The 26,487-nt window shown below is 50.3% G+C and overlaps 1 protein-coding gene across 1 annotated transcript in view; it reads right to left on the bottom strand.

Moving 5' to 3' along the window:
- GOLGA3 (golgin A3) overlaps positions 1-26,487 on the bottom strand; it is a 42,746-nt gene that overhangs the window by 3,010 nt on the left and 13,249 nt on the right. The window contains exons 5-20 of the mRNA XM_058657019.1: positions 24,060-24,715; positions 23,655-23,766; positions 20,679-20,985; positions 19,660-19,862; positions 18,014-18,151; positions 15,262-15,423; positions 13,628-13,996; positions 12,638-12,715; positions 11,382-11,645; positions 9,177-9,271; positions 7,911-8,127; positions 6,110-6,253; positions 5,304-5,501; positions 4,195-4,311; positions 670-809; positions 63-195 (exon numbers count right to left, since the gene is read on the bottom strand). Of these exons, the coding sequence (XP_058513002.1) occupies positions 63-195; positions 670-809; positions 4,195-4,311; positions 5,304-5,501; positions 6,110-6,253; positions 7,911-8,127; positions 9,177-9,271; positions 11,382-11,645; positions 12,638-12,715; positions 13,628-13,996; positions 15,262-15,423; positions 18,014-18,151; positions 19,660-19,862; positions 20,679-20,985; positions 23,655-23,766; positions 24,060-24,715 (3,333 nt within the window). The remainder of the gene's footprint in view (positions 1-62; positions 196-669; positions 810-4,194; positions 4,312-5,303; positions 5,502-6,109; positions 6,254-7,910; positions 8,128-9,176; positions 9,272-11,381; positions 11,646-12,637; positions 12,716-13,627; positions 13,997-15,261; positions 15,424-18,013; positions 18,152-19,659; positions 19,863-20,678; positions 20,986-23,654; positions 23,767-24,059; positions 24,716-26,487) is intronic.

The raw sequence follows: 26,487 nt of genomic DNA, 5'->3' as shown, positions 1-26,487 counted from the left end.
CCAATCCCACACACCAAGCAGGGCCACCCTAACCAGGGGCAGGAGGCGGGACCATCTGTCACCTCTTGGTCTTCCGTGGCCTGCCGGCTTGGCTGCTCATCAAGTTGCTTGCGCAGGAGCTGAAGCTGGGTCCGGGCCTCTGCCAGCTCTGCCTGGAACTGTGCAACTTCTTGGCGGTGCTTACCCTCCTGTGCCCTAGCAGAGATTAAGCAAATGGAGTAATAGCAGCACTCTTAGACCCACCCCACCCCCCACCACACATACAGGAGGCTTTGTGTTGTGGATGGAGATTGCTCACCCAGAGATTGGGGTGTCTGCCAATGAAGCACCCTGCCCAGCCCCATAAGTGCTGTGGGTGCCTCAGGTCTGTAGCACCGGCCCTGCCCAGCCCTGCCCAGCAATGTGTCTGACTTGTCACTTACTAGCATAAAGCTCACAAAGAACCTCCTAGCAACCAGGACACAGCTCTCAAGATGAATGCTCATATTGGAGCACAGGGTGCTGAGAGTTGGTTCAGGCTTCTCTAATAAAACAGGAGTCAAGAGTGTTCGGCAATTTGCTAAAACACAGGTGGCATTTGCCGCAGATGTGTGTGACCCAGCCCATGACACAGCATGCTGTGAGACACAAGGCTGGGAAGGTCTCCCTGAGAGGGGCTCGGGTGCTTACTGGAGTCCGGTGGTGGCGGCCTGCAACGTATGCACCAGATGTTCCTTGGCCTGTAGCTCCTTCTTCACCTCACTCAGCTCCAAGCTGGCAGCCCTGAAGTGGCGGCGGTTATGCCCAGCGTCTGCCTTAGCAGCAGCCACCTAAAAGCAAAGGAGGGAGAACAAGAATGTCATCCACTCAGAACTCTGGGTGACAGCTACAGCAGGTGGCACACCAGTGCCAGTATGTTGTGCCTTCTGACAACACAGTGTCCTAGTGCCCTTCCTTTCCAAACTCAGCAAGTCGTTACCCGACAGGAAGGTCCTGGTAGAAGGTTTGGCATGCAGTGAGTGTTGAATGAACAAATATCTACTCAGGATTTTCTTATCTAAATGGTCTCAGTTTTGAAGTTTATCCGAGAGAAGTCTACTTCTCTGGCATATGACTGTGCCATTCCTCTTGCTGATGCAAGGACTCCCTCCATTGCTTTCCATAGGGAACCACAGCCTCTCAAGCCTTCCAAAAGGATAAGCAGCATCTCAAAGAACAGCAACAAAAAGCCTACCCCATTTTGGTGGCTGATGATTGAGTTTCCTTGTCTACTGTACTGAAAAGCACTGCATTTAAAAACAAAATTCAAAAAAACAAAAAACAAAAAACAAAACATTCAGGGCTCGGCGCAACAGCCCAGTGGCTGAAGTCCTTGCCCTGCACACACCAGGATCTCGTATGGGCACCAGTTCTAATCCTGGTGGTCCTGATACCCATCCAGCTCCATGCCTGTGGCCTGAGAAAGCAGTTAAGGACAGCCCAAGGCCTTGGGACCCTGCACCCGTGTGGAAGACCAGGAAGAGGCTCCAGGCTCCTGGCTTCAGATCAGTACAACTCCAGCCATTGCAGCCACTTGGGGAGTGACTCAACGGACAGAAGATCTTCCTCTCTGTCTCTCCTCCTCTCCATATATCTGACTTTGCAATAAAAATAAAATAAATCTTTATAAAACAAACAAACAAACAAAAAAAAAAAAACAAAAGTTCAATGGGACACCACAGCACAGAATAATACAGAGAGCTCTCTCATATCTGCCAGACCATATCCCCTGAAGTATAGCAGCAGGGGCTGTCACTGACAGGGACTCCAGGCAATCTGCACCCCATCCTTGAGTGTCAATGTCTGCCAGCCGGTGCCACTGCTGCCATCATGAGTCAAAGAACTCAGCCAAAGGTAAGAGGCGAGAAGACAGCAGCTCATGCTGGTGGTAGCAGCTCAAAAGCCCTGGCAAGTGCCCCTCTTAAGCACAGGTTCCATGGGCTCAGATGGGCCCCTAAGTCCAGAAATAGTCAATAACTATTCAGGTGAAAATACTTTAATATGGGGGAGGCGACATGATGTTGCAGAAGCTAATTCACCAGAATGCCATATGGGCACTAGTTCGTGTTCCTGCTACTCCAATTCTGATCTATCTCAAAGGATGCCTGAGTACATGGGCTCCTACACCTGCTTGGGAGACCCAGAAGCTTCTGGCTTCAGAAAGGTCCAGCTATGGCTGTTGCAGCCATTTTGGGAGTGAACGGGCAATGGAGGATTTCTCTTTCTGAAACTCTGCCTTTCAAATGAATAAATAAATAAAACTTTTTGTTTTTAAAATATTTTTATTTATTTTTATTGGAAAGTCAGATATACAGAGAAGAGGAGAGACAGAGAGGAAGATCTCCCATCTGATCTTTCATTCCCCAAGTGAGCGTAATGGCCGGTGCTGTGCCTATCTGGAGCCAGGAGCCAGGAACTTCTTCCAGGTCTCCCACGCGGGTGCAGGGTCCCAAGGCTTTGGACTGTCCTCTACTGCTTTCCCAGGCCACAAGCAGGGAGCCGGATGGGAAGTAGAGCTGCCGGGATTAGAACAGGCGCCCATATGGGATCCCGACACATTCAAGGCGAGGACTTTAGCCGCTAGGCCTCGGCGCCGGCCCCAAATAAATAAAACTTAAAAAACATCTCTAGCACATCTTACAGTTATATTTTAAAGTAAGTTTTACTGTCTCACCCAAGATTCCATCAACTACGTTATCCCAGAAATTCTCAAACAAGCAGCAGCTTTACTGTTATGAAAGTTTGAGTTGTGAAAAATACTGACAGCTCATAAAGCAATTTAATCATCATTTAAAGAGAAAATGATGGGGTTGGTGCTGTGACTCAACAGGCTCACCCTCCATCCTGTGTCGCCAGGATCCCATACGGGCATCAGTTCATGTTTTCGCTGCTCTACTTCCCATCTAGTTCCCTGCTTGCGGTCTGGGAAAGCAGCTAAGAATGGCCCAAGTCCTTGGGTTCCTAGCTTCGGATCAGCTCAGCTCTGGTCATTGTGGCCATTTGGGGAGTGAACTAATGGATGGAATACCTTCTCTCTCTTTCTTTCCTTTCTATGTATAAATAAATAAATCTTAAAAGGCGGGGGGGGGGGGATACATCCTTATACATCCCTTCTCGCCTTCTCAATGGCTACCCATTACTTCTTGTGCTTCTCCTAGAAGTTTATGTGTCCATAAACACCAAAATAAGTACACGCTATCACCTACAGGTACACACAATAAACTGCACACTGCTCATGAAAATCAAGCATCATACACGTGTGCATACATCCACTGAACAATCATATCCATGTAGGCAAACACACACCTTGCAAGATCACATGCCACACACATGCGTGTATTCTTACACACACACACAGTGACTGTGTTCTGAGCATCTGTTCTATTTCTGGAAGTGAGTACAGAACCAAATTCTATGTCTGATGGTGGAGGCAAGAGGATAGGGAGCACGCCGGCCTGGGGGCAGGGACTCCCTGGGTCAGGACAGGCCTTACTGCTGAGGTGGTTTCCCTAGTGCCATGGCCAACACCTGATGTGTGGAAGGAGACCACTATGAAAACGATTCCCTGTGCAGAAAAGGCTTGCACAGCTACCTCTGTCTGCTGTTTCAACATGAAACCACTGGCTGTTCTAAAGTAACTTTGGTAACTCAGCACCACACATGGGATGCCTCCCAGCATAGTATTGCTGTGTGTGCACACAGAACTCAGGCATGGCAGAAGCAAAACCATCACTTCAAGCAAGAGCGTGTTCTGTGGCCAACACCAGCCCCCTGCAGCCTTACCCTTGGCACCATCTGTTTCTATGGTGAACTCCCTGGAAAGGACTCACAAAGGGCCCCCTTGAACCTTCCACAGAATGCTTGCTGTCTCCCCATTAAAGCAGGCTGTATGCCAGCCATTTGGATGTCCTCACACTGATTCTGCTCCGAATCCAGCTTCCTGCTAATGCACCAGGGAGGCAACAGTGACAGCCAAAGTACTTAAGTCCTTGATACCCATGTGAGAGACCCAGATAGAGTTCCTGTCTCCTGGCTTTGGCCTTCTCCAACCTTGTTATTGGAGTTCAGGGATTAGGGAATGAGTCAACAGGTGGAAAACCCTGTCTCCGGCTCCCATCCCCACCAAATCTCCCCCTGCTTCAAAAAAGTAAAACCAGTGAGAATCTGGGCACACACCTGCTCCTTGAGGTTCTTCACTTTTGTCTTTTCTTTCTCTAGGGCAGACTGCAGGGCCTGGACAAGCTGTTTCATCTGGTGGTCTTCCTCTTCCTTCCGCTGTAAAACTGCCTGTACCTAGATTCCATTGCATGGGGACAAGAGATGTGAAGTTGCAAACATAGCCCAGAGGCACTCGGATCCAGGGGGAGGGACACGCTCATTGCTCTGTAGCACATGACGTGTCATATGAGAGCACAAGCTAGGGAGCTAGAGAAAATTCCTTTGGGAAACACTGCTGGAGAAACAAGAACCTGAATTGCAGGAGTGTAAACACATAAACACATCCAAATATGGCTGGAAACCCAAAAGATGCATATGAACTTAGGAATTCAAGTACAGACGTCTTCTGGCAAGGCTGGTTGGATCTGGGACAACACAGTTTAGCTCCCTAGTGACGGAGTAGCCATACGCTAGAGGCTCAGAATGACGACTGCGCAGAAGACCCTGAAATGGCCAGGCCTGTTCATGAGAAGCCCAAGGAGCCTCAAGAGGGACTGCAGCCAAGAACCAGCCAGTGAGGAGACCCCATGAGGTCTTCAGATGGGCCTTGCCAGAACTACAAGATTATCCCACCCACACCACCAGGGGGAAGCTGGAACAGAGCACCACTTACACAGTCTACCCCCTCAACCTGGCTGGCCAGGCTTGACAATTAACCAGATTTTCTAAGCTTGTCCCTGGGTCTCAAAATCAGGATTACAGGGTGAGAGTTGAGACACAGCGGCTCGGACATGACGTGGATGCCTGCATCCTATGCTGCAGTGTTGGTTCAGTCCAGCTTCCTGATAATGCCCACCCTGGGAAGCACCTGAATCACTGTTGCCCCATGGAGGAGTTCTTGGCTCTGGGCTTTCGCTTGACCCAGCCTTAGCTGTTGTGGAAATCTGGCAAGTAAGCCATCAGATGTGAGAGCTCTTTCTTTCTCTTTCTGCCCTTCAAATAAATAAAAGCTTTAAACTAAAAAAATTTTTAGCTGTCTTTTCAACATGAAACGAGAAGATTATTCTACTTTCTTTGCAGGTGCTTCTGATGATCAAGTACAGGTAAGACACACATGAGCCGAATACCTGAAGATTCAGCTGGACTAGGTCTGCCTCCCTCTTGGCTAAGGCCGTCTCCAAGATGCTGTTGTGTTCCCGCAGAGCTGCGTTGGACTGTCCGAGACCTGTGAGCTTTCCTCTCTCGTGCTCTAACTCAAGGGCCAGCTTCTTATTGGACTCCTCAAGGTGCTTTATCTTCCTCCTAAAGCCTCTGGATTCCTGAAGCTGAAACACACAAAATTACTGTGACATTACAGGTTCTGCATAAGGAATGACATGATTAATGCTAACATACAAACTGTCCTTCCTTTCTACCCAAAAGGTGGAAGGTCAAGGGTGCTATTTTCCCAAGCCCCTTCCTTTCCTTCGTGTCCTGGTCTGCAGCCTCACCTTCTTAGGGGACCATGTGCTGAGCCCTGGCCCAGGACAGGCCAGGCAAGGCTATAGCAAGGTATGGGCAGGGAACTGACTGCAGGAAGGAACAGGATGGGTGAGCGACACATGCAGACCTTGGGACCCTGATGGAGTGGCTGGGCAGGTAAAGATGGCAAGGGCCCTTGCAGACAGCACTGGGCTGTAGTTGGGCCTGTCTGAAGGTGGAACTGAACTGTCTCTGGACCTGTGAGTTTTGAGCTCAGAAAGGTTTGAGTCGGGCTTCTCCCTGAAACCAAAGCACTTTAATGGGGAGAAGAGTCATCACTATGCATACGCATGGGCATCCCATTGGAAAGGCTAGATTAGCCTCACTCATGTGCAGGGACTAGAGCATGCTGCTCCAAAGCCGACACAAACTCTCCATGGGCTCCACGGCCACGATGGTCATGCAGCCTTACCTCGTCCTCCAGCTCCAGTGCCTTCTCCCGGGACTCTTCCAGCTCCTGGCTGGTTGTGGCAATCACCTCCTGCAGCTCCTTCTCCAGCAGCAGCTTGCTGTGGCTCACACTCTGCAGTTCTACCTCGAGGGCCTGGATCCTTTCCTAACAACCAGAATACAGAGTATGTTTGGTCATGGTCCCTACCTCCTTGCCTCCCATGGCACTGACAGGAGTAAAGCCATTCTCACAGAATGTCCCACCTTGAAAGATTTGAACAAAGTAACCTCAATGCACACAGCTACAGAACAGCATGAGGACAAAAAAAGAAGCCAGGTTTCTTAGATAAATGCTTTATTAATATAGAAAAATCTGACCTACAGGTAAAGGCTAAAAATGCCCACGTATGGAGAAACACCAGCACTCAGCAACACAAACACCACACAGGCTGCCCAACAGAGCCAGGCCCTGGTCAAAGCACGTTCCAAAGATCCACAACACTCATCACTTCACGAGGGAGGTTCTACATCCACATTATTTCAGCCTGACCTTACTAAATACCACGAAGGTGAGTCACCAAGGTCACCACTTCTAGATGGATGTCAGACAGCCCAGAAATGGGTACCGGCCACAGCCCCCAGCCGAGCAGGACAAGGCAGGGTTCAAAAGCATCTGACACCCTCACCCTTACGCATCGGCAAAGAAAGGGGAGGGCAATGGAGCATGTCCCCAAAAGCGCATGTAAGTAAGCAGGGGGAGACCTTGATGTGATGTGTCCAAACACCATGCTATGATACAGTCTCCTTCTAGTTACACAAGGTGAAATGAGGTAAATTGGAGGGTGCAGATGAATTTGCAAGGACAACCTTTACACTTCCTCATGAAGTTCAAGAGAAAAGGTGAGAATGTGGGGAACCCAGGAGCCTACTTAGAGCCAGAGAGGCTGGCCACTGGGACAGGGGACCTCCTCAGGACTCAATCTAACTGCTTTCTCTGAAAAATAATTGGGAAGAAGTCAGCTCCACGTGTCATAGCACGCAGAGCAAGAAGAGCAGTCCTGGGGTGAGGCGGGGACGGAGGAAGTCAGTCATTTCTCCCCTCCTGAAGCTGGGCATTTATAGCTGCTTCAGCCCTCGCGTGTCCCACAATTCTCCTGACCCCAGATTCCTCTTAAACTGTCCCACACTATTATAATAATAGCCTCCCACAATCTGCCACTCAACTTAGCTGTAAGGCAAACACAAACACTGATGTGGTAGAGCCGTCTGAACTCACTGTCCCCACCTTCAGCCCATCCTCATCCACTCCCCGTTCTCACCCGTGGCCTCTGAACAGAAACGCTCACAGGGCCATCCCCAGGTGGCTGTCCATATGTCATCACAAGTTTAAACTCCTTCCTCCTGCCCACCAGCCCCTGGCCCTCCAGCCCTGCAGGTAGGTCTGCCTTTCAGAGCGTCACTCGACCTCACACACCCCCATTTGTTCTAGATCACCTCAAACATGACTTCCTCCAGCTCTTCTGGGCTCTATTCAGCACTGACCTGACCCCTCTGGATCCTCCCCCTCCCAACACAACCTCCTGAGACACTGGGGGGACACGAGCAGACCAGCCAGGCTTACCCATGATGGTGGCAGCTGAGTGGGAAACTACACACAAACTCTGGCTCACAATGACACCAGGCAGGGTTTTACAGGAATGTCCCCTAAACACCTCCCACCATTCTCGTCAATCCTCTTACAGGGTTTCTGGGAGAAATTCCTGAGAGGCCCTTTCCCGATGCCAAGCCTCCTGCCTCTGATGGTGACAGAGGTGTTTACCTACATGTAGCATGGGGTCGTTGCCACCCATGGTGTTCTGGGCTCTGAGCTGGCTCAGCTCTGCGTCTGCGGCCTCTTTGGCAGTGAGTGCCTCCTGCAAGCGGCGGCTGAGGATGCTCACGGCGTTCTCATATGCCTTGCGCTTCGTCTTCATCTCCTTCTGGGCACTGGTCAGGTCTGAGCCCAGGCGCTTCATCTTTTGCTTCTGCTCTGTGATGGCCCTGGGGTGATGTGGGGAGACAGAGGCCTTGGCAGTGGCACTAAACAGTGCCAGGACTCCCTGGCAGCCTGCTGGGCAGCATTGGAGAGAGCGCAGAGTGCTTCACAGTGACGACTGCTGCAGCTCAATAACCCACTCCCCTGCCTCCTCTCTGACTGCTCCCTGGGAAATGTGGGGGAGCATGCACAGGTCCTCCCAAGCTGCTGCAAAGGGGACAGCTGATCCCGTCAGGTGTGACTCCGCGGGAAGGGGCAAGAGCTCTGAGTGTCAGTCATTTCCAACACCACCTGAGCCTGGGAAGGCGGAGAAAGAGGCCACTGCAGCCAGAGAGGGGTGTGTCCAGCACTCTTTCTGACTGCCAGCAACGGCCCTAACACATTCCAGCAACAACAGTGGCATGGCAAAAGATGTGGCACGGGGCAGAAGGCCGGGAAGTATTCTGCATCCACAGGTGAGTGCAGCAGAAGGCTGTTTGCTTGTGTCCACAGAAACATGATTGCATGTGGAGAGTAAGAAAACTGGGAGGGGTTTAGAACCTTAACCAAGAAAAGATGGAAGATAGAACAGGTCAGTCAACCACCACAGCTATATGTTGGCAGCGAAACACTGGACAAAGGGAGACTCTATGATGGACTATGTCAATCAGTAGATTATTCAACAGCCTCATGGTGTCTGGAGTGGCGAGATTGGCAGCTATGCATAACTGGTGAACTACTGGGACCACTTGAACAAGGATCTCAGAGCATGCCCTACATCTGGGACCTGGGGTGGGTGGGAGACTGGGTGGGGCTTCTCCTCAATATTCCCTTTAGCCCTTGTAACTTTTTACCCTAACCAACAATGTAAAGATTGCCAAAATATAATAAAAAAAAAAAAAAAAAGAAAACTGGGAGGGGAAGGATGTTGCCACAAGGTGACAGCACAAAAACATAAGTGAAAATACAAAAGGATTGCTTCTATTAAAGGGTGCTCAGTAAATCGCCTTGTAAACTGGGATCATCTCTCAGGACAAGGCCCACCACTTACTGCTGAGGGTGTCCTGACACTTACTTCTGGGCTTCCTGCTGCAGCTCTTCCACCTGCTTCTGTAGTGCCTCGTTGGCCTCTGAAAGCGCCGCCATGCGCTCACTATCCAGCTGCAGGGACTTCAAATGGAGAGAGGGCTGTCAGAAGTGCACATGGTGTCAAGACTGCCGTGCACACTTGCAGGAAAATCTTGACGGTGATGGTAGCCTTGTAAACGAAGTCAAAAGTGCTTCTGATGGCTGTGTCCTCCCTGACTGCGGCTGTGGGAAGGGCCTCTCCACCCCGCCACCACCTTATTTCCAGCCCTTCTGTTCCCTCAGTGGGGCTGCAGCAATACTACCACAGCAAAAAAGAACAGCATGGGCAGGACAGGATTTCTTCTTCTTTTTGAAATGCAGATTACAGAGAGACAGAGACTGATCTTCCATCTGTTGGCTCATTCCCGAAACACCCACAATGGTCAGAAAGGGGGTGTGGGATCCTTTCTCTGAGGGCCTGTGAGCTGGGTACTGGAAGGGAACAGGTATGGAAAGTGAGACTGGGCTGGGTGTGTGAAGTAGCAGGCAGGCAGTGCTGGGAGGCTGGGGACAGAGCAACAGGATGGGGCAGGCTCAGTTCTGTGGGAGGAGGCATGTTCAAGAATTATGTTTGGAGCACCACAGGTTAAACTACTGCCTGCAGTACACCACCCATTTCAACACCAGCTTCTCCATGGGTCTGAAACACAGCCCGACTCTTCTCAGACACCTGATCTTGGCCCAGCCCTGATGACCCTGACGACCCAGGTAACTGGACCCTGCTGCCCATGTGTGAGACCAGGCTGGAGCTTGTAGCTCCTGGTTTCAGCCTGGCCCAGTCCTGGCAGCTGCAGCATTTGGGGAGTGGACCAGTGGATGGAATTATCTGTTTTCTTGTCTCTCTCAATTAATCAATCTTAAAAAAAAAAAAAAAGAAGAAGAAGAAGAAATCCAAAACCTTATCAGCCACTACTACTTGCAGTGTGAGTCTCAGAGAGATGGTTGGTATGTGTGTGTCCCAAGCCCCTGCACACTGGCTCTCTATAGGGTTCTCAACCCAAATGCTGACTAGCGCTCTAGAGCCTGTCCCGAGAAGACAGCATCTGTTTCTTGGCACATGACAACATCACCTGGACTGGCCTACCTGCCTACCGGAACCTAAGTGACAAGAGGTGTTCTCCTAGGCTGCCCTTTAGAAGCGCTGCCCTGAGAGCCCGGCGTGATAGCGTAGTAGTTAAAGTCCTCGACTTGAACGCACTGTGGATCCCATATGGGCACTGGTTCTAATCCTGGCGGCCCTGCTTCCCATCCAGTTCCCTGCTTGTGGCCTGGGAATGCAGTCGAGGACGGCCCAAAGCCTTGGGACCCTGCACCTGCATGGGAGACATGGAGGAAGTTCCTAGCCCCTGGCTTCGGTTTGGCTTAGCTCCGGCCACTGTGGCCACTTGGGGAGTGAACCATTATACGGAAGACCTTCCTCTCTGTCTCTCCTCCTCTCTGTGTATCTATCTTTCCAATTAAAATAAATAAATCTTAAAAAAAAAGTGTTGCCCTAAGGCCATGCACAGTAGCCTAGTGGTTAAGTTCTTCACCTTGCAAGCACTGGGATCCCATAAGGGTGCCGGTTCATATCCCAGCTACTCTACTTCCCTTCCAGCTCTATCCTTGTGGCCTGGTAAAGCAGTAGAGGACCACCCAAGCCTTGGGACCCTGCACTTGTGTGGGAGACCTGGAAGAAGCTCCTGGCTCCTGGCTTTGGATCACCTCAGCTCTGGATGGAAGATCTTTTTCTCTCCTTTTCTCTGTAAATCTGACTTTCCAATTAAAAACTCCTTTTGGGGCTGACGGAGCAGTGCAACAACTGAAGCTGCTACCTGTGGCACCAGAATCCTATGTGGACATTGGCTTAAGTCCTGGCTACTCCACTTCCAATCTAACTCCCTGCTAATGCACCTGGGAAAGCAGTGGAGAACGGCTCAAGTACTTGGGCCACTACATCCATGTAGAAGACCCAGAAGAAGCGCCTTGCCCCTGGCTTCGGACTAGTTCAGCTCCAGCCATTGTGGCCATTTGGGGAGTGAACCAAAGGATGGAAATCTATCTGTTTCTCTTTACCACTTACTATAACACTGCCTTTCAAAGATCAATCTTTACAAAGGTGTCTTTCCACCATGCCCACCCAGTCCCACAGAACCCACTGTGCCCTGCATGCCTGTAGCTGTGTCTCCATCGCATCTCGCTCCGTCTGCGCTGACTGCAGCTGCATCTCCAGGTCGGCCATCTGCTGGTGGACCTGAGACACTTCCTTCTGCAAGCGTGCCTGCTCCCCCTCCACAGCCCTCTTCTCCCCTTGTGCTTTAATCAAGTCTCGCCTTAGTTCCTGCATCTCTGAGTCCAGCTTTTTCCTGGTGACTTTCAGTTCACTGATGAGCTGGTCTTTGGAAGTTGAATCCCGCCGGTAAGCCTCCACCATCACCTGCCAAGCAAGACAGAAACTCCTAGTCAGGTCCAAGTTTGGTCCTGCCCAGGGGTCAAGCTGGCTTAAAACAAGCATGTGTGATCACACACGCCAGTGAGTAGCATGCTTCATCCTGAGGCAGCAGCATGCCTGGACCCACTGAGTGGTGTGGGGACAGCACATCTCCCTCCAAGATACCTGATGGGTTCCGAGGATGCCATTCCCTCCCCCTCTGGTGGCAATGCTTGGCCTGACACGGAGAAACCTTCACTGGCCTGCATCTCCATACTCACAGAGCCACTCTTACTACTATCTTCTCACAGGCCCAAGGCCTTGCAGGGACAGGTGGCCCAACCACTCCTCCACAGAGAAACTGGCCTCCCTGACAGACACCTCCTGCACTGATCAGGGTTGTTCCAAACCTGGGTCCTGCATCGTAATAACAATGCACCAGACCCACTGCTCTCTAGAGTGACAGTAAGGTCCTGATAGGTGCTGCACCACACAAGTCTATGGGGATAAGATGCCACCATGCTTGGAATTGCACCCTGACTTCAGAGAGAATCTTAGAATCAAGGAGTAAACGTGGCTCTCCTGGCTTCTGCGGGATTTCCTCCCTAGCCCACCACCAAGCTTCATGGGAAGAAAACTCCACAAGCTGGGCCTGGCGGCGTGGCCTAGTGGCTAAAGTCCTCGACTTGAACGCGCCGGGATCCCATATGGGCACCGGTTCTAATCCCGGCAGCTCCACTTCCCATCCAGCTCCCTGCTTGTGGCCTGGGAAAGCAGTCGAGGACGGCCCAAAGCTTTGGGACCCTGCACCCACGTGGGAGACCTGGAAGAGGTTCCTGGTTCCCGGCATCGGATCGACGCAGTACTGGCTGTTGCAGCTCACTTGAATCATCGGATGGAAGATCTTCCTCTCTGTTTCTCCTCCTCTCTGTATATCTGACTTTGTAATAAAAATAAATAAATCTTAAAAAAAATAAAAAAGAAAACTCCACAAGCACCTTTTGCTGAAGAAACTGTTCTTTTATCTTCTGCATCTGCTTTTTCACAGCCGCAGTCTCTTGCTGCATGTGCTCCACCTGTGGGGAGCACAGATGTGACAGATGTGACACTGAGGGCTGCAAAGAAATCTGTGCCCTGAGGCTGTTCCTCAGAGCTTTCCCGGGTCAGGACCCCAAGGAAGAAGGCTGCATATGCTATGTGCCGTGGCGCCTGGAGTCCCTCAGACAGCAACAGGGCCTGTACTCTCTGTTCACACTTAGCCTTTTCAAGTTTCATGTGCTCCTCTGACTCATCAAAGAAGTCTAACCGCTTACTGAAGCAATGCCTCAGCAGAGCAGCACAGCAGCAGCAGGGCATGGCTGGTCAGAGTTGGTAAGGAAACATAGCTTCCTTTTACTTTACTTTCCCAAAGGGAAAATAGATCAGTGAGCTCCTCAGGAGGGACTGAGATGGAATCAGTCACACACTTTACTTCCTCCACATCCTTCAGCAACTGTGACTCCCGTTTTCAGTGTCTGCCCTAAAACCATCTCGTGCCGTGAACGTTCTGGTTTTCCCCAGCTGTGACTTGCTGCTAGGCTCACAGCACCGGGACCTCTAGGGGTGTGAGGTGTGGTCAGCGGTGGGGTTCTCACGCATCTCACACCAGGCCCGGCCTGCCAGTGGGCTCAGCCAGAACCACATGCACACAGCACAAGCAAAGGTGAGTTTCTGAAGCTCCTCCTAAAATCAAGCTCTGCAGCATCAGTGGACACACAGTGCTTCTTGGAATACTTCTCTCAAATATGCCCAACAAAATCTGCCCCACTCAGGGTCTTTCCACACCCACTGACCAAGGCAGGGCCACAGCAGCAGTGGTTGGTCTCACCCATCCCTGCCCTGAAGGCACTCCTCTGTGGTCACCTGCAAGCACAAAATGGCCAACCACAGACAGGGCAGCATGGCTGTGGCACACATGGCTCTGAAGTGTAACAAGACGACAGCATTACCTGACCGGACTTGATGGCCAGTTCTTGTCTTAAGTGTTCTAGAATTTCTGATGTTCCTTCAGTGCCTTCTTCCAAGCGTTTTGCTCCTTGGTCAAATTCTTCCATGCTGCTCTTGGCTGCTTGCAGGGCTACCTCTAAGACAATCTTTTCATTTTGTAGGAAGCGGATTGTGTCCTCCTTGGAGGTGGCCTCTCCCTGCAGCTCTTCCAGCCTGGCCTGCAGCTCCTCATAATGAGTCTGCAGGTCCCCCAGGGATTGCTCCTTGGCCTGCAGGGCCTCCTGCGTGGAAGTGAGCTGCTGCATCACAGCCAGGTGCTCCTGTTGCAAAGCCTCCAGCTGCTGGTCTCGCTGTTGCAACGTCAACTTCACCTGGAAAAAGCACATAAATTCAATATGGCTGCTCCTGACCCTGCTACACACTCCATTCAGGTTTTTTGTTTGTTTGTTTGTTTGTAAGATTACTTATTTAGGGCCCGGTGGCATGGCCTAGCAGTTAAAGTCCTCGCCTTACATACATCAGGATCCCATAATGGGTGCTGGCTCATGTCCTGGTGGTGCGCTTCCCATCCAGCTTCCTGCCTGTGGCCTGCGAATGCAGTCGAGGATGGCCCAAAGCCTTGGGACTCTGTGCCTTTGTGGGAGACCCGGAAGAAGCTGCTGGTTCCTGGCTTCGGATTGGCTCAGCTCCGGCCACTTACAACCACTTGTGGTGTGAATCATGGACAGAAGGTCCTCCTCTCTGTGTCTCCTTCTCTCTGCATATCTGCCTTTCCAATAAAAATAAATAAATATTTTAAAAATTATTATTTATTTAGGGCCCAGCGGCGTGGCCTAGTGGCTAAAGTCCTCGCCTTGAACGCACCAGGATCCCACATGGGCGCTGGTTGTAATCCCGGCAGCTCCACTTCCCATCCAGCTCCCTGCTTGTGGCCTGGGAAAGCAGTCAAGGACGGCCCAAAGCTTTGGGACCCTGCACCCGCGTGGGAGACTAGGAAGAGGTTCCTGGTTCCTGGCTTCGGATAGGAGCAGTACTGGCCGTTGCGCTCATTTGGGAGTGAATCATCAGATGGAGGATCTTCCTCTCTGTCTCTCCTCCTCTCTGTATGTATGACTTTGTAATAAAAAGAAATAAACCTTAAAAAAAACTATTATTTATTTAAGCAGGAACCAGGAGTTTCATTCTAAGTCTCCCACCTGGGTGCAGGGCCCCAAGGACTTGGGTCTTCCTCCGCTGCTTTCCCAGACCATAAGTTGGACTGGAAGTAGAATAGCCAGGACTCAAATTGGCACCCATAGGTGATGTTATCACTGTAGGTAAAGGCTTAACTCACTGTGCTCCAGGGCTGGACCCCCATTCAAGTTTGAAATAATTACACTGCACACTGGAGTCCCTTTTGCAAAATTCTCGAGAATACCAACAGTGTGATCATGCAGATCTGCACAAGTCCCAGGACCTGGTAAAGGTGACTCTTGGAGCAAAACCCACACACAACACCACACATACCCATGGCAATGGGGCCTGACACGAGAAGATCCCAGAGCCATTTGTATATAGCTCTGGACCTCTCAGGCCAGGCCTGGACAGGTAGGTTGTTCTGCAGGTGGCCTCCTAGCCAGCGGTGGCAGACACTTGCCTGGTCCAACTGCTGTTCCAAGAAAGCCGCGGCATCTGCTGCCTTCTGCAGCTGCTCCCGCTCGTCTTCAAACTCTTCCAACCTTCTCTGGAGATCCTCCTCCACCATTGTCTTGGCCTCCTGGATCTGCACAAAGGCTGCCTCCTGGTCCAGCAGATCAGCCTAGGCCCAGGAAACAACGAATTTAAAAAGCAGGAAAAAAACTACTACCTCCAGCAAGATGCCATGGTTTGTATCGCCACTTTCCACAAACCACAAATGAGGAATGCTGGGCCTGGAGGGCCATGAAGCAGGGGTCAGGGCACCTGGGACTCCCTTCCTGGCTGCCCAGGCACGGTCCTCCACTCTGCAGACTCCCAGGCTTGACCCAGGAGCGCAGACCGACACTGAGATGTAGTGTTAAGTGATGCTGGTAGCACATCCCTTAGCAAACCATAAGGAAGGCAAGGAACTACAGGGACAGACACGATTTCTGAAGTGTTAAGCACATGGTTACAAGCTAACATCTGGGCATACTTCTCAAGGAAAAAAAATTTACAATCTAATATTTTCTCAAGTGTATTACCGGAGCCCTGAAGCATTAGCACTGACAGGAATGACTCTGTCATCCTGCAAGTTAGACAGAAAAAGAGCAGAGTCAGAGCAAGGAGTCAAGAAACCCAGTTTTCATGTGACACAACTGTCCTCAAGAGCCTCAGTCACACACCAACCACAGTAAACCCTGCTTGGGTGCTTTATACCTGCTGGATTTTCCCAGCAGGGTTATTAAGTGGGCACCACTATTCCTGTTTCATAAAAGAGAATGAGGCTCAGACAAGTTGAGAAATCACTGAGTCTCACAGCTGCCTACAGAACAGCTCAGACGTCGATATTTGGGGCAGTGCTCACCACTCCACAGGGGACACCCTCATATCTGAGTGCCAGGGTTCAGACTTGAGCTCCACTTCTCATCTACCTCACTGCCAATGCATAGCCTGGGCAGCAGCCATGATGCCACCCATGTGGGAGATGGCAATGGAGTTCTGGCTTCCTGGCTGAGACTTGGCCCAGCCTGGGCTGCAGCAGGCAACTGGAGAGGAAACCAGTGGGTGGAAGAACTCTCTGTCAGTCTATCTATATCTCTAAATCTTTGTAAGGAAGTCAGGGGATCTCTGGGTTCAGGTGAAAGCTGCTGAGTCTGCTGCTAGTACAGAAGCCTCCTGACGAAGCTGGGGCAATACCAAACTCGGCAATGTGAGCGGGGCAACCAGGCCAAAACATTTCCTCCCAGTGGGCTGTGAAACAGTCACCCAATGGCCCCTTCCCTGTCCCCGCCCGCCCCCCGTGCCCAGTACCACAGGGCCCCAGGCTAGAGGCACGAGTGAGTAAAGAAGAGTTCACAGTCATCCCAGGTATCGGAGACATGAGGGATGCAATCTCAAATCTTTTAGCAGCTACCAGTGGAAGCTGTGCAGAACACTATTCTAATGTGTTAGACACATTTAAAAAGTAAAATTTTACATGAAGTCTGTAAAAACACAAAATGTACAAAAAGTATTTTATACACTCAAAAATATACATTAGTACACAGGAAAGCCTTAAAAAAGGTGATGAGTGCTATGATAAAACAAGGCACAAATTTCAAAATTGTTGTTCTAGGAACTGGAGTTGTGGCACAGCGCACAAAACCACCTCCTAGGCACCATCAGTTTGCTCCACTTTTTTTTTTCTTAAACTTTAATTTTTTATTTTATGATACAATTCCACAGGCACCACTCCACTTCTGAGCCATCTCCCTGCTGGTAGTGTGGGAAAAGCAGAGGAAGATGTTCCCAGTGCTTGGGTCCCAACACCCACATGGGAGACCCAGAAGAAGCTCCTAGACCCTGGCTTTGATCGGCCACTATGGCCACCTGAGAAGTGAACCAGCAGACAGAAACTCTCTCTTTGTCTTTCCTTCTGTCCGTATGTAACTCAAATACATAAACAAAAACCTTTTTGTTGCACTGAAGCTTAGATTTAAGAACTTTCAGCTTACTCACTTGAGAGAACGCATGCACATGAGCTGTCATTCAGTGGCTCCCGCCCCACTGCCTGTTAAGGGCTGAGGCCTTGTCAGAACCAGAAGCTGGGACTCAGACTGGGGCTTGCATGTGTATGGCAAGGACCCAAGCACTTCAGCCATCATCACTGCCTTCCAAGGTGCATGTTAGGAGGAAGATGGAACGGCACTAAAACCAAGGCCCTCGAGTATGGGTCACAGGCATCTTAACTACAAAACATAGAGATGACTTCATTATTACAGGAACATATCATTTATTCAAATTCTCGTTCAAGTCATGGTGAATTCTTTCTCTAAATTTTTAAATTTATTTATAAGGCAAAGAAATAGGGAGAGCTCTTTTCCCTCTGGTTCACTCCTCAAATGTCTGCAACAGTCTGGGGTGGGTCAGGCAAAAGCCAGGAGTCTGAAACTGAATCTGGGTCCCTCAGGTGAGTGGTGAGGATCCAAGTACTTGCACCAGCATTGCGGCCTCCCAGGGACACGTTAGCAGGAATGAGGCAGGACTCAAACCCAGGCCCCTGAGATGCGGGACAAGTATCCCAGGCAGCAACAATTCCTTCCTGTGCTTATGCAAAAACATAATGCATAAAAACACTAAGATCCAAACGATACATTTATGCTGTGCTTATGTATACTTATCACATTAATGACTAAAGTGTCCAATGATGGATCAATATCATCGGCTGCTGCTCCAGCAGCAGCCCTCACCTCAATGCTCTGAAGCTGGGCAGCCACACGCTCCTTTTCCTTGATGGACCTCTGTTGTGTGTCTGCCAGTCGGTGTGACAGGGACACGTTCTCAAGCTTCAGGTGCTCCAGGAGACCTGCCTGGGTCATCTGTCCAACCTGCAAGAAAAGTGCACAATGAAGTCCAAGTCTGCTCAATCTCAAGCAAGATGTGCAGACCACCAGGGTAAGGGTCTCAGCCCAGTGACAGCAGCTGGCTCCCCGTGCAAGACAGGAAACACCTCTGCCTGCCGCACTCCTGCCTAGGGCTTACTCCCAGAGACCACACCTCCAGACTTTCAGACTCAGACCATCTGGTTTCCAAGAAGATCCCAGAAACCAGTAGTCTCTGCACCTGACACTTTAGTCTGTGGAGGAGTCTATGTAAACATCCTCAATGAAGGTATGCCTCTGAATCCTAAAGGTGGGTACCATTTCTGCACTGACCAAGTCCAGCAGTCATGCATCAGGGCCCATGCCTCCATCTGACACCCAACAATGGCCATGGACACCAACTGTCTGCTCAGGAACAAGGAGCCTGGCGCCACAGTCCCAGGCTGTAAGGGGCAGCAAAGAGAAGCAAGTCCTGAAGAGTGCCACAGCACATGGGTCTGTGCTGATCCTCCATCCACTGTAGGCACCCCGCCTGTCAAGGTGCCCACATGGGACAGAGCTGCAGGTTTCAGGCTTAGGACAGGGAAGGTAGCTCTGGCTGGGCTGTTTTAAGACAAGTGCACTTTCCCTCTGAAATGTTCATGAAACCAGAGAGAGATTCGGGTATAGAAAATGTGCCATAATCCGTAATGAAGAAATGTGGAATCTGGCTTCCAAAGGTTTTTGGAAAATGCAACTGTGATTCTCAACCCGCCACTCATTGCAACTCCTACTGAACCCTGCTATCTGATGCAGGACACCCACAGCTGTATTTCCCAAGGGCTGCAACTGAGGACGCTTTTCACCATCCTCAGCCCCCAACACATCCAGGGGATGAGCAAGGAGTATTCTCCCAACTGCCTTGGAGGCTGCTGCAGCAGAGGCACTAGCACACATGCTCCTGCTGACCCACAACTCCCACTCCCACCATCAGAAGCTATCAAGGGTTGTGCAGCCACTTACCAAACACACAAGAGGGCCAAGAAAGCTTGTCTACAGGTTGTTATAAAGAGTACATGAAAAGGACTGGATCATTCCATGTGCCCAAGAGTCTTGGCAAACACACAGAGGAAGGTGTGAGGGAAGGTCTGCTACGAGCTGTTAGATCCAGAGTAGGGAAGACCAGGGGATGGGTCTTGAGGCCCACACACATAAGAGCTGGAGCACCAAAGTCAAACCACAAGTAAGTCACCCATGAGTGGAGAAATGGGACCTGTCAGATGTTGTCTACTTCACACAATCACAAAAGCTCAAGCAGAAGGGATGTAACCCCATGCCCAAAGGCCAAGGAGGGAGATTCCTGCATGGGACAGTGTAGGGTACTTGAGTGGTTAGCAGATTTTAACACCATTTATGACATGTAAAAGTGGAAAATTCTCTTTAACGCTGCACAGAAGCCCTGTTTTACCTGGACATGTGAACAGTGATCAAATCAGATGCTATGCCTCCCCCGAAAGGGGCCCCTGCAGTCATACCTGGATGTGGGCCATCTCTCCCTGCAGCCTGACCCGGGCCTCCTGAGCCAGAGCAAGCTGCTGCTGATACCACTGCCGGACATTCTGCAGGGATGAGATTTCAGCCTGGGAGGCCTTCAGCTTGCTGGTCAGGGTTGTACGTTCCAGCTGTACCTGCTGGAGTTGGCTCTGCAGGGCCGTCATCTGCTGCCGGAGGTCATGCACTGAAAGTAAGCAAGCATACCCAGCTCAGATCAGCAGCCCCTGTTGGAAGAGCTGCAGCTCTGCAGAGGGCCAACCACACACTTGTTCCCAGACTCTGAACATCACACAAACACGGCACTGGTGCACATAGAGCCACAGGGAGAGCCAAGGTCATGGTGACGGTGCCTCAGCCCTCCAAAAGCTCTGGCATCTGGAGCTCTGAAGGAGAAAGCATCATCGGAGAGACATGAATTGAGGGCATTTCAGACCTGGGCCGATTCTGCTCTGTGGGCTTGGATCCTTCATCTCAACCCCCAATTTGAGACTCTCTCCCAAGTGTTCTTCCAAACAGGCCAACCAGAGTCTTCTCACTGCCTGCTCGATGCCCGGGTGCTGACTCTGGCATGGAGAGGAGATGGACAGGCAAGGAATGCGCAGGGGATGCACTGGTATAGTCCTACAGGAAGGTAGTCAGGCCATGTCTCTAAACTTAACACAGGGAGAACAGGTAGGAAGTGTTTCTAAATACTTAGAATGGAATCAGTGATTCTGTGGGAAAGCAGGCAGCTTGTCTTGCTCCAGGAACACCAGACTTGCAAGGCAGGATGAGCAGAAGTGATCACTTCTGACAGTCAAGGGTGAATCGATTACTAAGACCTCAGTCATCCCACCACACAGACTTCAGCCGAGATCATACTGACTTCAGAAAAGCACACACTCATGTGTTGACAGTAGACTAACTTAACGGTCCAGAGAGATGGACCTGATGGCTCAGCAGTCACCACCACCTGACCCACACGGGGGTCAACAGGAAGGCTGGACACCTGCGCCCTCACCTGTATTGTCTTTACTGAGGATGTTCTTCTGCATGTCCTCAACTTTGGCCATGAGTCTCTGGTATTGCTCCTCTGCCACCTGCAGGTCGCTGTTTGAGGAAGCTAGGCTGGCATTTTTGGCTTCCAGAGTGTTCTGCAGGTCAGCCATGGCCCGCTCCAGATCCCAGCAGGACTGCTTCAAGGTGTCCACTTGGGAACTGAGCGAGTCCTGCCTCAGCTGGCTGCTGCGGCTGTGCTCCACCTGCGCCTGCAGCCTCGTGCTCAGGGCGGCCATCTGGGCCTGCAGCTCGGCCTTCTCTTTCAGTGCCTGAAAAGATTCCCAAACATTCAAATTTCAGAATGGCAAGTCCCTTCCAGCCAGAAAATGTAAAAGACTCATCCAGTGAAACAAAGAAGGGTGCCAGGCGAGTGAACCTGGAGTTGAAACACTATGCTCCCCAACCTCCACTCTGTCCCCACAATGTGGCAGCCACCCAGAGGAAGGGGATTGTTCAAATTGGCCCAAGGGGCAGGAGGTGTTCATGCTGCATCCAGAATTGGAACACATGCATGTGCACACTTGGGAAGGACAACAGACAGGTTGAGGCAGTAGACGTCTGTAGAAAACCTTTCTGTTGGGCCCGGCGGCTTAAGTCCTCGCCTTGAACGCCCCGGAATCCCATATGGGCGCCGGTTCTAATCCCGGCAGCTCCACTTCCCATCCAGCTCCCTGCCTGTGGCCTGGGAAAGCAGTCGAGGACGGCCCAAAGCTTTGGGACCCTGCACCCGCGTGGGAGACCCGGAAGAGGTTCCTGGTTCCCGGCATCGGATCGGCGCGCACTGGCAGTTGCAGCTCACTTGGGGAGTGAATCATCGGACGGAAGATCTTCCTCTCTGTCTCTCCTCCTCTCTGTATATCTGACTTTGTAATAAAGTGAATAAATCTAAAAAAAAAAAAAAAAAAAAAAAAAGAAAACCTTTCTGTTATCACATGAAAGGTTCTGGGAAGTTCTAGCCAGGGCTACCACTGGGCTCAGGAGCAGCACACCTCTCATAAAATCAAGCAGGGAGGGGAATAAAAACAGAAGTGAGGCCAGCCACACTGATGATGAGCAAGGGGCACAGGCCCTTTCAGCACTTTCTTTCCACCCTGAAGTCTACTAGGGTAGGGTGGAGGTGTAAATGGTGCATGTGAAAATCCAATCCCACCCATTCAGGGAGAACTAACATCCTGGACACAGACAACATGATCAACCAAAAGAAGAACAAAGGCAGAAAGAAATTAAGTTAGTGTCATTATACCTGCAAGCATGCCAGAAAGTCTGTGCCTGTGACTGTAAACTCAGACTGTGGTCTGCATGCACACAGTACAAGTCAGTGACCCCAGGAGGGTGAGGATCTAGAAAATAGGGACGGTGGAAATCACAGACAACCAAAACTAACCCAGGGAACTTTCCAGGAACGGACGTAGTTGAAACCTCAGTGATGTCAAGGCAAGCGTCATGGGTGGTGTCATCAGTGAGTGGCTATGCCTATGCCCTGCGTCCCCACAACGCAGACCCATCAAGCCTTGGATGTGTGTGTACCTTCCCTCACTCTCCACAGGAGCACAAGTCATTTCCTCTAACTTTGGATACTGCCACCAACCCCACTGTATACAACCAAACAACAAAGAAAGAATGAAAACTGTAAAATGATTTTCCAGATAAAGACTAATCAGATAGAAAAAGTTCCTAGAAGATCAAGGAGAACCCAGGTGCAGAGGCCCCCATTAAGATGGGGCTTTTCATGGGTCCAGGGTGGAGGGCCACTCTTCTTAGCTTGCCCACTGTCTACACTTTGTTGATCTGGGCTGAGAGTTGGCTGTGTTGGGGCATGAAAAGGGACGTTTAGGGCCTGGCATGCTGGTATGATTGGCTACTCCTCTGCCTACAAGTACCATCATCTCATACAGGCTGTCCCAGCTCTTCCACTTCCCAACCAGCTCCCTACTTGTGGCCTGGGAAAGCAGTAAAGGATCATCCAAAGCTTTGTAACCCTGCATCTACATGGGAGACAAAGAAGAAACTCCTGGCTTCAAACAGGCCCACATTTGCTTGTTACAACTATTTGGGGAGTGAACTAGCAGATCAAGATCTCTGTCTCTTCTTCTCCTTATAATTCTGCCTTTCAAATGAAAATAAATCTTTTTTTTTTTTTTTCTTTAATTTCAAAGGCAGAGAAAGGCAGAGTGAGAGAGCTGACTCACTCTCCAAATGGCCACAAGCTTTAGGTCTGGGCCAGGCCAAAGCCAGGAGCAGGAACTGCACCCAGGTCTTTGATAAGGTGGCAGAGGCCCACGTACTTGCACTGTCTTCCACTGCCAGCCCAGGCCATTAGCAGGAGCTGGTCACAAGCAGCGGTCTAACCCCTGCATCTTAGTCACACCTGAGGACAGCTCTCTTCTTCCTCTTTTTTTTTTAAAGGGGGGATGCCCTCCAGAGACATTCTATCTCTCTCTCTCTCTCTACATATATATATTTTAAGATTTATTTTATTTTATTGGAAAGGCAGATGTACAGAGAGGAGGAGAGAGAGAGAGGAAGATCCTCCATCCGATGATTCACTCCCCAAGTGACCGCATAGGCCAGAGCTGAGCCAATTGAAAGCCAGGAGCCAGGAACTTCTTTCCGGGTCTCCCACGCGGGTGCAGGGTCCCAATGCATTGGGCCGTCCTCGACTGCTTTCCCAGGCCACAAGCAGGGAGCTGGACGGGAAGTGGGGCTGCCAGGATAAGAACCGGCGCCCATATGGGATCCCGGTGCGTTCAAGGCGAGGACCTTAACCATTACGCTACCGCGCCAAGGCCAAAGCTCTCTTCTGACAAACATGAAAGAATGCTGGCAATGCCAACATAAGTCTTGGCAATGCCAGCATGGCTTACTTGTAAAAACATCTTTAAAACTTTACCCAACAAGGAGGAATCACACATTGTTTCAGATATTAAATATCTATTACCTGACTAGCCTCCAGTGTTACAGCTTCCAGCTGTCCTTCAAGTCTCATTTTTTCTTTAAGAACCTGCAACATTTCATCCTGAGTTCCAGCGACTGAGCTTTCCATTGATATACTGGAGAACAAAGGCATAAAGATCAGGTGGTGAGAAACCAGTTTGAGCACCATTTTCCCTCTGCACTCACTGAAGTGGGGAGAGTGAAAGCTTCTACCATTGCCACCAGGAGGCGCTGCTGCCCACACAGTCAGCAATGCCAGCCATCATTTTGCTAGGACATGCTCAAGGGCTGTGGCACACACAAGTATCTGTGCAATCACAGCCAAGGCCTTTTTCTTACGACACGATAGGGTTGTGAATGGAGGAAACTTTGATTAGCAAAGAAAAGTGAAGTTTCATGGCTTGCCTACCTGCTGCACATGCTGTCTCTCCGGCTCCGCACCTCCCCATTGACATCCTGACCCTCGTCTTGGTGCTCAGCAGCAGCAGCCTGCAGTACATCCTTAATGGAAGGAAAGTGGCCTAGGGTATCTGCAGCAAACTCCTGTCCATTGATCACATAGGATGCTCTCTGAGTAACCGACGGGCTTCCCAGGACGGCATGGGTCCTGCGAGCAGAGGTGCTGCTGTAGGAGGAGCTGTCACTCTCGTTGCCATCGGCCTCAGATACGCTGTCCCCAGTCAGGGAGGCATTTTCCATAGGGTCGTCGGCGTCAGGAGACAGGCTGATCTCAGACACAAGGGCCACTGCACTACTTCTGCTAGGTCTCAGAGAGGCCCTGTTGGAGTCACTGGCTGGGAGACTGCCAACAGGACTCCCAGCATCAGAGTCTTCAGCTCTGTAATCAGCCAGAGAGCGTATTTTGCTTGCTTTGGAACTTTTCCTCTCCTTAGAATGTGCCAGGAGCCCTAAGCTGCCCACTTTTGGCCCCCGTGGGACATTGGTACGCAGGAAGGAATATTCTTTTGTCATAGCCAAGGTACTGGCTCTTGGTAAGTTTTCTGGGTTTAACATGAGTTCAGGATCAAGTGTGCTAAAAAGCCTCGTTTTTGAAGGTTGACTGGACTGAAAAGCAAACAAAAAAGTACAAACATTATTTTAAATATACTTTACAATTGACAAGCTGCGTCCCCAGCCCTTTTACACAGGCTCAGTGTAACCCGTCTAACCCCTCAGGGCTCAGTGCTTACGGGCTTACGGGAATAGTCACACCTTGTGTGAGACTGTGGAATTAAAGAAAGAGCTAAGTAGTACGAAAATGTGCTGAGTGATAGATGATTCAAGAGAACAGCATGTTAAGCAGTAGGTAAATAATACTAGAATGATAATAATAAGAAATAGTATTAGGGAGTAGTATTAAGAAATAGTTCAATAACAAATAAATGTCTAGAAATAAAGAAAATAAAGTTAATGGCAAAAATATGTAAGCATTAAAAGATAACATTAGATGATTATAGAGATTAAAGTTAAGAGATAGCAACTAGTAGAGAGTTGGATGAGTAATGCTAATTAGAATATAGGATACATAATATTAGAATGATTCTGATTAATTAATTGCTAAGCTAACCGCTAAGTTTGGCCTCTGTACTAAGTGCTTTGCTTGATGCAAAGGCGAACCAAGATAAAGCCATGACAGGCCTCGAGGAGGCCTCAGACAGTTCCTAGAATTGAGGCACCCCGCTTCCCCGAAGTGGGCCGCCATGTACCCTAGACAGAGTCATCCAATCAGAGGAGACTTGAGAGGTCCCTAGTCATCAAGTGGTCATAGCGACAGAGGCTGACCACTGAGGTGGGCACGGATAACAGAGACTGACCAACAGAGTGGCCATGGGCGATAAAAACTGACCACTTACAATCTTGCCAATGCCTGTTCATAGAATCAGTGGCCCATTCCTGAAATTGCAGCCAAACCCATATAAACTATGTGAAATGGATAGTCAGGGTCCTTTGCCTTTTTTTTTTTTTTTTTTAATATTTACTGTATTTTTATTGCAAAGTCGGATATACAGAGAAAAGGAGAGACAGAGAGGAAGATCTTCCGTGCAATGGTTCACTCCCCAAGCTACCACAATGGCCGGCGCTGAGCCAATCCAAAGCCAGGAGCCCAGATGCTCTTCTGGGTCTCCCACGTGGGTGCAGGGTTCCAAGGCTCTGGGCTGTCCTTGACTGCTTTCACAGGCCACAAGCAGGGAGCTGGATGGGAAGCAGGGCTACCATGATTAGAAACGGCAACCATATGGGATCCCAGCGCACACAAGGGAAGGACTTTAACTACTGTGCTATTGGGTCGGGCCCAAGTTAAAGCTGTTTTAAATCGTCAGTTCCTTAGGCAATTTTATGCTGTTTCCCTCCACTTGGAAATGATTGCATGTCCCTCCACAAACAAGATCTTCACCTATATTCTAAATCTTCTCATTACCAATCTCATTCCATTTTGTCAGTTTTGGTTGTTGTTATAATATCTTTCCCATAAATTTTATCACTGATGTTCCCATAACTATTGATTTTTCTGTATTTGTATAGACAATTCCCTAAACCAAGAATGGATCTAGGGGCCCGGCGGCATGGCCTAGCGGCTAAAGTCCTCGCCTTGCATGCACCGGGATCCCATATGGGCTCCGGTTCTAATCCCGGCAGCTCCATTTCCCATCCAGCTTCCTTCCTGCCTGTGGCCTGGGAAAGCAGTCAAGGACGGCCCAACGCCTTGGGACCCTGCATCCGCGTGGGAGACCCAGAAGAGGTTCCTGGTTCCCGGCATCGGATCGGCACAGCTCCGGCCGTTGCGCTCACTTAGGGAGTGAATTATCAGATGGAGGATCTTCCTCTCTGTTTCTCCT

The sequence above is a fragment of the Ochotona princeps genome, chromosome 29, assembly GCF_030435755.1.
Source record: "Ochotona princeps isolate mOchPri1 chromosome 29, mOchPri1.hap1, whole genome shotgun sequence".
In the NCBI taxonomy this organism is placed as follows: domain Eukaryota; kingdom Metazoa; phylum Chordata; class Mammalia; order Lagomorpha; family Ochotonidae; genus Ochotona; species Ochotona princeps.
This window is presented reverse-complemented; position numbering and strand designations above follow the sequence as displayed.